The 10,549-nt window shown below is 39.5% G+C and overlaps 1 protein-coding gene across 2 annotated transcripts; it reads right to left on the minus strand.

The window, feature by feature from the left end:
- Positions 1 to 189: 189 nt before the first annotated feature.
- LOC148395145 (cdc42 effector protein 2) lies at positions 190 to 5,594 on the minus strand. Of its 2 annotated transcripts, none has more exons than XM_088381820.1 (3): positions 5,430 to 5,594; positions 5,319 to 5,368; positions 190 to 2,495 (listed from the first exon to the last, which is right to left on the minus strand). In XM_088381820.1, exons 2-3 carry the CDS (start codon positions 5,357 to 5,359, stop codon positions 1,550 to 1,552), a joined length of 987 nt encoding a protein of 328 aa, XP_088237946.1. In that variant the 5' UTR covers positions 5,360 to 5,368; positions 5,430 to 5,594; the 3' UTR covers positions 190 to 1,549. The 2 variants fall into 2 exon arrangements, with proteins under 2 accessions (XP_088237946.1, XP_088237947.1); XM_088381821.1 differs by having other exon boundaries at positions 5,315 to 5,368; positions 5,430 to 5,583.
- Between the last annotated feature and the right edge of the window lie 4,955 nt (positions 5,595 to 10,549).

Here is a 10,549-nt window from a genome sequence, read left to right on the forward strand (position 1 = left end):
CATCACTAAATTTTTCTAAGTTGAATTGCCTGTCTATTGATTTAAAGCATTTGTATTTTATGGCATATCATTTGTTTACTGACAGTTATTATATAAAATATAAAAGAGGATAATTATCGCCAAAAGACATGCTACACTTGCCTCATACATAAGAAATATAACTTACATGCAATGAAACATATTAGACTCTTATTTTTACAATTGGAAGATTTTTATTGATACATTCGTAGAACTGTACACAGCATGCATGACTTGACAAACAAGAGGCGACTGTAATTATGGGTCAGTCAACATTAGTTGGACAAGAAGTACTCTATGTATGTAAAAGTGTTATTCCATTAGCTTCTGAAACACTTAAGCTTAAAAGACAATATTGATGGGAGTGGCGAATTTGTTTTGATAGTTTGACAAAAGAATGCCACAGATGTGTTAGTAAAACACCTGGAAAGTGTGTAAATTGTGAAAAATATGTCTATGTTGCCTATTAGGTAGAAAGTATTTGTGTGATTTTTGACTAAAGTCACATCTTCACATGAGATAAAATGTCACTAACGGGTATTGAAGATGTCTGCGATAAGGCTCTTGGGGTCCAGCCTGAGCCTTTCGCCTACCAGCAACGACATATTGCATCTGCAAAGTATTCATAGCGCTTTTATGATTCAACATTTTGTTATAGCCTTACTCCAAAAGAAAAAAAAAAATCCTCCTCAAAATCTATGCATAACACTTCATGAAAAAACAAATGTGGATATTTGGGCTAATTTGCTAAAAATGAAAAAAAACAAAAAGATTTATCACAAGATCCACCAAAGCTCAATTTACATTTTTATGTCTATGTATTTTTTGGAGTAATACATTGGAAAAAAAAAATTGCATTATGGAGTGTTGTGTATAGATTTTTTTGTTTTGCTCTGGAGCACACAATTAGACTTCAGATTTTATACCATTCATTTGCAATAATAATAATAATAATAATAATAATAATAATAATAATAATATTTAATTAAATAATACGTTTTCTGGGGTGTTGTGTGTAGACTTTTTAAGGGAATACATTTTGGAAAAAGGCTGTAACATTAAGTAAGTGAAGCATTGCGAATGCTTTTTAAATGCGTTATACAACTTACATTTGCTAGGCTTTATTAATTTTTGTAACAAACTTACAAAAATGTACATCATATGAGTATTGTGTGTATGAATTCTTATATTCACATTTAATTCATTCTGGAATAAGGTTGTAACACAACAAAATATGGAAAAAAGTGAAGCATGAGTCATTCACAGTGGTTCACCTTTTCCACATTTCATTGTTTTTAACAAACTTGCAAAAATTCAAAAAAGTCATCTTGTCATTTTAGGGTGTTGTGTGGTTACATTTCTGAGGACTAATATAATAGTACATTTAATTCATTTTGAAATTAGGCTGCAACAAAAAATGTGAAAACAGTTAAGAACTTTAAATAGTATCTGGAATTGCTGCATCCAAAATGTCTGCCCTGTCATCAGTTCTTTTAATAAATCAGCTGAGAAAAAGACTTTATCGTCCACCTCACAGCTCACATCGGTGGTCCACGTCCTTGTAACGGTCCATGATCCTCAGAACATCATCAAGGATGGAGGGCCCCAGATCCAGGTCAAGGTCCAGCCCCGCCACAGAGTCCGATCGCAGGAAGAGTCCGCACGGTGAATCGCTGCGCAGGTCCTCGTTGCTCAGACCGGTGTACGAGTCCAGACTGAGGCCTCGCCGCTCATCTGGGGGCCCACAGCCATCTGACCCCGACTCCTCCGACGACACCTCAGAGAAAGATCCGGACGAGGGAACCAGTCGGCGGAGGGACGGCGACAGGGAGATGTCCAGACCACCGTTCTTTGAGGAACGCTGCCCCTGCTGCTTGTCAGGACCATCTGCAGGTTGTCGGTGGCGCTGTTTGACGTCGTCCAGGTGCAGGCGTGGTGGTTTTGGTGGCGCTTGCTCGTGGGCAATGAAGACAGGCATGGAGATGGTGGTCTTCAACAAACCAGAGGATGAATGCTGGTAATGGAATCCGTTGTAGGAGTAGTCCGAGGCGGCGGCCTCACCCCCGTGCCGTCCATCCACGCTGTGCGAGCGGGTGTCGCCATCACGTGCCGGTAACATGTCCATTTTACCCCTTAGGAAGCCCACGTCGCCGAACATGTCCTGCTCACCTTGTGGACCCACGTGGGCGCTGTGGCGCACATCACCTAAAGGTGGACTGATCATATCACCAGACAGAACGTCGCGAAGTTTGGGCTTCTTGCCTCGTTTGGGTGTGGTGGTCTTAAGATATATGGGGGTCTTGGCGGGCATCCTACGGGGCAACTGGCCGCCTCCGCCGGACACCTCAGACCACTCGGGCGTGCTCCGAAGCAGTCGCAGACACCACCACGATGGTACGCAATCGGTCCAAGAAGACTCTTCCACACCCAGGACGGCGCAAAGTTCTCTGGGAGACCTCTTTGTCGTGTTTTGGAATCTGAGCAGAGAGAAAATGTACATTTATTATTATTGTTGTTGTATTAAACCTTTTAATTATGATTAAATGAATTATAACAACGGAATTTAAAATGAGCATGACTTATTCATAAACTTATAAACACAAACATTATATACTGTATAAATGCTCACAATTTTTTTTTTTACCTCATCTTTGAATGACCTGGCCCATTTGTCTATTAAAATTCAAATGTGGCCCCTTTTATTCATTTGATATAACTTGTATGTATTTTATACATCCTTAAATCATTCGATACAATTTTCAAATATATTTAATGTTATTTATATTTAATCAATGGGATTTGTATTAATGTATTTATTTTTAGTAGAACTTTAATAGAATATGATTCCTTCAAAAGCAGCCACCAATGATTTTCCTCAGTAAGCAAACGTTGTATTTGTGGAGTTTGGCCAAGTTACAATCAGTGAGAGAGTTTTCAGTTGATGTCGTCATGGCGATGGCATGTGAAGCTGCCCTGTGAATGTTCACACTCATACACAGTTTTATCTGTTTTGTGTCCAACGGTCCCTGGAATTGTATCAATTGCACACACAGAAAGCCACACGTACTGTACATTCACTGGCCATTTCATTAGGGACATAATAAAATGTCATCCTGAAGACAATGTTAGTGGGTGTGTAAGAATGAAAGTTTTAACACATTGCACGTGAGTTTTGCCTTTTAATTGGCTTTTTGCCATATTCAAAAAGTAGTTGGAAAAAGTTTTAAGAGCAGATGTGTGCACTTCAACTGTCGAAAAAATTTTAATGTTTTCCTCTGACTTTGGTCACAAACAAATAAACAAACAAACAAACAAACAAACAAACAAACAAACAAACAAACAAACAAACAAACAAACAAATAAACACGCGCTCCACCACCTGGTGATGACATCAATATGACATCTGGTTGTGCTCTAAGCATTCTTTTTGGAGCCAAGACCATACGGCCCCCCTTCTTCTCCTCTTTTTTCAGCTGTTGACTCACTTGTCATCCTCTACTTATTAAGATGCACACACGTGAAGGAACGCGTGAGAGCACCAATTACAGCACTTCTGCACCATTAAAGCTAATTTTACATTTTTGTTGCCAGACTTGACAACCTTTCATATTACCCGAGCAAATTGGCAACAAATTTAGCTACTTTTGAAATTTGTATGTAAATGTAAATACATAAAGTACTGTATTGTTGAGACATGCCGAAAGTCCCCACACCATCGGTGGGCATTCTACGCTATTTGTGCTTATGGAAGCTGTCTATTTCTAAATTCCTAGAAATTTACTCACCAACATTATTCCATTTGACTGCCATGAACAGTTATAAGCCAAACACGTTCTCCTTTTTGGATCACGACTCTGTTTTTACAGATTCTTCACAAGCTCCAGAGGTGTTAGTGGCAAGTGGCTCTCCAGGCTAGCGCTCCAACACCACCAAAAACAACTATGCATCAGGATCGATTGACACCAATTGAACTCCCAGTGGACCCGCGCTAAACATCTGTTAAACAATTTGACTCATCCAACAGTGCGGGCTCAGAAGGGAGCGTACCATCTGTAAAAACTGTAGTCGCACTGGTTTCTAGCTGCCACCATCACTGCAAATAAGTCACTCAACTTCAAAGTTGCAAACAATAGACACTGTTAGAGCCCTGACTGAAGTGCAAGTACAAATACAGTACTGCAAACCAATTTTTTGAAAGCTTCACTCAGAAGCTCATTCTTAACTTTGTACCTTAAGGCTCTCTTAACACAAAGTAAACCACAAACAAGTGATGGCTCCTAACATGAAATACTTGTAAGTTGGGGAATTTGTAAATCGAGGTACCACTTTCTTCAGTGGGTTGTTTGTCAAATTCATTCATATGTCTAAATTGCCGATCTCCTAATCTGATAATCGGAGATCGGGGGCCGATCATGCGATTTTCACCAGAACATGGCTTGGGGCAAAAAGATACTTTTTTTTCACTTTTGGAAATTGTAAAGGTTGCAAAACTGATTACAATTCTATAAAGATGTTGTCAATTGGAGCAATAATAGATTATTAATACAATTATTAAATTATAATTTATCATTTACAACAAACACACACACACACACACACGCACACGCGCATACACACGCACATACACACACACACACACGCGCACACATACACACGCACGCGCGCGCGCACACACATGCACACACACACACACACACACACTCGCATGCGGGGTCCACTGTAATGATAAGGGGTGATTTTAACAGTTAAGAACTTCAGCCAACCGTCTACCTTTAAGACCATTGATGGTGACAAAAGCAATTCATCACTCTTCTCTATTCTCCAAAAATGTGACGTCATCAGCCGCCCCAACCTCCTCAAGTCTCCTGATTGGCTCTTTCCATCTGAACTGTCACGCAACATTTGTAACTGTTGTTGTTCTGAGCCTTAAACATATACAATACCATGCATGCATAACAATAAACTACCCTCGTTCTCTTTCCTCCTATTTTTCTGATGTCACCACTTTTTATTCCCACCAACATCTTCACGTGCGTCAGCTCCGTCACAGTAATGCAACACTGACATTTATTTGAGCGAACCAGAGATGTGAGCCTCTTGCTTCTCGCGAAGGGTGTGTCACTGTATGTCCACAGCGCACTCTTAAACGTCTTCGTTATTATTAATGCCAATACAATAATAATAATAATAATAATAATAATAATAATAATAATAATAATAATAATAATAATAATAATAATAATAATAATAATAAAGCCTCGATTTCTTGACTGGTGTGTGTGCGGCAGATATTTACCTACAATGAGATGCGTGGTTCCAACACCATCCTCTTTCCTTTCATAATTTCATCCTGTTATAGAAGAAAGCGTTGTTGTCGTGGTGATGGTGGTGGCGGCGACAGAGTTGTATACCTCCAAGTAAACCTCTTGTAGACAGACTGTCGCTTGACGCTCCTCCCGCGTACCAGAAGTAGAAGAAAGCGTTGTTATCGTAGTGATGGCGGTGGCGGCGACGGAGTTGTACACCTCCAAGTAAACCTCTTGCAGACAGACTGTCGCTTGACACTCCTCCAGACAAAAGTGTGGCGTGACCAAGATAATTGATGGAGACAATCACATCCTATTAGTTCTTTTCAAAATAAAGTATACATCTTTATTTCCCGTTAGTTAAAACACTTATTGATCAAAACATGTCAACCATAATATATACAATACTATAAACATCTATTTATATACTTTTAACAGATTAAAAATTTGTAATCGACAGGTTACTTTTACTATTTATCTTTTACTTTGGCATTTTGATTTGGTTTCTGGTGTGATTTTGTCTGCCTTGATAATCTTGAAAAATGCTAATTAAAGATGGCAAGAGGATTAAGAGGATTCACGCAGGTTATTTGATCAAACAGGTAAACTTGTTAGAGCGCTACAAATGTGTTAATGGCCGTGGAGGGTTTGAAATGACCGCTTTGATTACTACCGGATCTTTTATTGTGGATTGTGTGTGCGCATGGGTTAATTAAGTGTTTGTGATTTAATTTGCTTCGCACCAGGATTGTAGCAACTAAAAAACAAACAAAAATCCAAATCTGGTAATCATCTCATTTTTGATATTTAAAAAAAAAAAAAAAAAAAAGCAGAGAATCACATCCTGAATGTGCACCTTCATACAGATTTGCACCAAATCTGGTACTATATTTTGAGTTGTTTTGTAAAATCTTAGTGTACAGCCACACATTTGTATACTTACTGTAAACCCTTCCATTGTATTATTGTACAATATATCATGTGTTCAGACGGTATACTGCCTAATTACAATGTATAAAAACTGTATAGTGAAGATGCAGGAGCTAACTAGCTATCATGATCAGTCATCATAGTATTTATAGCCTACAGATGCCTGAAGGAATAAGACACTCATATACATTTACAAATCATCTCATGCCTCATACTCTGTATGCGAGTGTAGTGCAAGTTATTTAACACTGGCTCGACTGTACTGTAAAAACCAAAAGTAACATTGTGTATTATAAATTATAATTATAATAATTGTAATAATAATCTATTATTGCTCCAGTTGACAGCATCTTTATAGAATTGTATTCAATTTTGCGACCTTTAAACAAATATTATTTGTACTATTAATATGGAAAGTATGAGTCACACAAACAGCTGCCTTATCATTTGTGATGAGGAAGACGAAGATAATAATTAGGTAGATGTGTGTTGTCAGCAAGCTCACACAGTTAGTTTACAGTCCTCAGAGACGCCTGCGGGGAAAATTAAATGCACACACCTCACAATAATTTGTGTGCTTTGTGCTTGAGTAGCAGCTTTAGTGATGAAGCAGCATCTCTTAAACATCACAACTGTACAGTATCATCCCACCAACATCACAACACCACTACATTATATCATTACAACACAAAATAAATTCACAGTCCCAACATTTTAACACTTGTAGTTTCACAACATCCATCCGTCCGCCCATCCGCCCGTCCCGAATATTGCATGACAACATTGTAACCCAAGATCCTTGTGACATAACGTTAAACATATTTTGACAACCTTGTAACATCTTAACATTGTACGAGCACTTTTTTTCTCATAAGTGTTTGAAAAGTGACTGGAATGTGCAGGTAAGATAAACACAAGGTCTTTGCAGCATGCACTTACATCACGCAAGCACACTTGCGTGCACGCAAACACACACACACACAGACACACACACACACACACACACAGGGGTATGACATCACCTAAATAAATCAAGATGTAATCAGCGCGGCCCTCCACTTGGCCTCATGGCGAGATTCAAGCCCCCCCAGGGTTACCACATGCTGAGACCTCCACACCGAAACCTCCTCCAGCTCAGCCATGTGAGGTCCACATCAGTACAACACAGACTTTCACACTACCCATCAAAGACAACTTTTTCCCAGGTAATTTGTCCTGTGTGTAAGGTACTGATACATAATGGATAACTGAAATTGGCCTGTGTATTTGAACGCTACGACATAAAGTAGTAGCAATGGCATACCACAACACTAAAAAAATAAACTTGGATATTTTTTTTTTCAAAGCCAAATGTTTTGTTCTGTATATGTCGCGACAAAATGCTGTCTCCAGCCCTTTTCACAATGCCCATCAGATAAAATCTCACACACATCACTTCAAGTATTATTTTGGCAACATTCAGGATGTTCTGGAAGTTAAGGGAACACAAGGATGGCAAACAGGAAGTGGTTCATGTTCATGCGCATTTTGTGATGTTGGCACTATGTCAAGTTACCCCCCTTTCCTGCAGTTTTATCTTCTCCAGCTCTGTGCTATTACGCAACAGGTGGAACAGAACCTCTCTGGGAGTTCTGAGCGTCCTCAGTTGTTTTGGATCAAAATGTACACACTCAGAACCTTGACCAAGACTGACATGTGGCTGTGACACCGCAGTGACATCATAATGGGGAATTCTGGGAATCTATGAGTAAGATGTCCATGTGGATCCACTTGACTGTGTGATTGCTGCCAGGACGGGCCCCCAAATGAGAGGCTTCACTTTGCCAGTTCGTGATATTCCCAACCAGGAATGGGGAAGCACAACATACGGATGATGTCACCTTAGTTACGAAAAAAAGAGGGACACGGATCAAATTTGACACTTAGGAAAAAGCTTCCTCCCAAAGTAGCTCACAGAATGTCATAAACGCGTCAGTCCAGATGGAAATCATTTTACACACACACATGCACTCAGACTAAGCCCCTTTTCACACTGACCATCAAAGCAAACTTTTCATTTATTCATATAAGTGTTATTCATCCAGGTAAGTCAATTGAGAACAGATTCTTATTTGCAATTCCCACCTGGCAGCAAAAACCAAAGTGAAACCACGCAAAATAGAAAATACACGACGGGCAAACAGTGAGCCGCTGTTACGTAATGAGTTACATCATTGCATATGCTGAATAAAAGTTTACAGGTTACAGTATCCATAACTAACATTTAAAATGATCTTCTGATTTCAGGGTTTGAAAAGTAACAATGCTCTGATTTCTCTAGCCTTTCATGAAAACAGACATTTACAAACATCTGTTTTTACTTTCGAGACCAATGACCATCAAGCCTACTGACATCAACTGTAGTTTAAGTGTTTTTCAATCAATAATTAATACAAAATAATTAAAAATAGTTTATTAATTAATAGTAATGGGGGAAATGTTTTTAACACAGTTTAACGCAAATAAAATTCAGATTATTCGATTAATCTATGGAATAATCGATGCAATAATTGATTTTAAAAATATTTTATCGTGACAGTCCTAGCCATCTTTATGATTATAATCCACATTTTCAGGAAGAGGCAGTTTGTGGAAGGAGCGACACGTTCCTCTCCTTGTGGAGCGACTCGCATAAAAGCATGAGATCATAAATGGGAAAAGAATCCCTGCTCTTGCTCTCTCCCTCCCGAAGGCCTTCAGGGTCTGACAGTCCCGCCCTTCATCCTTCATTCCCACAATCTGCCTGCCCCCCCCCCTCCTGTTCTGGAGACTCCACGGTAGTTAGGATAGGGTCAGGGACCTTCAGTGACAAACATTCCGAAATAGCTGAGGGGGAGGAGGACACATGGGTTAGTGGCGACCAATCAGCTCAGTCTTGAAAGGGTCTCAAGATGGGGTCAATGGTGAAAACTGTTTTAATGTGTATGTGGGGGTTTGGGAATCTTTGTAATTTGGAAAACAAACAAATGCCACGTGACTCTGAAAGTGTGTGTCTGTACGTGTGTGTGTGTCATGACAAAAACATGTTCCTCGGAAGTGCAGGAGGGGCTTGAATCCCGCGTCAGCGTTTGTCCGGAACATTCCGGGCTGAGGTGGTTTCAAGCTGGTGCTTCACAACAGGAAGCGGAGATGTTGTTCTTGGACTAAAACGCCCAACAGTTGTCTTTATAGTTTATTGCCTTCAAGAAATGGGCGAGATTGCACAGAGTACACATATAAATGCAGTAAACAAGGTCTTGGGGCAAGCAAAACACAGTCACACCTAAAATGGGAAAAGCTGTGAAAAAGGAGTCAATCCACAATATAGAGACCGTGTATATTAAAAAATATATAATTTTATAGCTCCAAGACATTTTAAATAACAAAAAGAAAGGCAAAGTGTGGATATTCCATTCAGTCTTTCCAGTTGAGTGTGAAAACCAACTGGAAATCATTTGGTTCTGAGAAATGTGTGTATTGTATAAAAAGGTGAAGTCATTTTAAAAATGCCACATTCGGTTCAAAATGATTCAAAAACAAGAAGTTAAGAAAATGCATCATGGCTCTTTATGATGACAATACAAAAGTACAGAGAGGACTTGACTATCCAAAGAGGGAAATAAGTAAATGAGGGCCGGATACCGTCTGACCTAAAACCTTCCTCAGACTTTTACGGGAAAGCTACAAGCAGATTTAGCGGAATGATGCATTGAAGAGATGACGGAGGGTGAACTCCATTGTGGGAGCATGAAGTTTGGAGTGACTCCGTTTGATTTTCTCAAGATGTACAAATATGACCGAAGTGTATTTTTCTTTCTTTTTGTGAACATAAGGGTACAGTTCTTTCCCCCTATGTGGGAACTTTCCAGTGTTCTGATATTTACGACACACAAGTAGACATTACGAGATTAAGGCCTCCCGCCAGAGAGTCACGTATCAGCTATTTGAAGCCATGTCAGGATGCAAGCCAACACCTAAGTGGCTACTTTTGTTTCATCGGGTTAATCGAGATTAACTTTACCTCCATTCTCTCTTGATGTCTCATCAAGTTCCATGTTGAAATAAGGCAAAATGTAAAATAATAAAAGTGAAGTGATGTGAATATTTCACTTCCCAAGTGCACTAAGCCCACAAGGTAAATATCAACTGTAGTGCTGCTGCTTAGTACATTTGAGAAACGGGCTCCTGCATGCTCACATGACACCATCCCTAAATGGACTGAAGAAAATGTCTACTATTTATACTGTCACCTAACTCCCTAAACAGCGCCCCCGCAA

Source organism: Syngnathus floridae, chromosome 7, assembly GCF_059516105.1.
Source record: "Syngnathus floridae isolate MCC-2025c chromosome 7, RoL_Sflo_1.0, whole genome shotgun sequence".
Lineage (NCBI taxonomy): Eukaryota > Metazoa > Chordata > Actinopteri > Syngnathiformes > Syngnathidae > Syngnathus > Syngnathus floridae.

Coding starts and splice junctions, on each gene's coding strand:
- LOC148395145 (XM_088381820.1), bottom strand. CDS start 5,359: ATGAAAGGAAAGAGGATGGTGTTGGAACCACGCATCTCATT. Junction 2,496..5,318: donor TTGGAACCACGCATCTCATT/GTAGGTAAATAT, acceptor CTCTCTGCTCAG/ATTCCAAAACACGACAAAGA.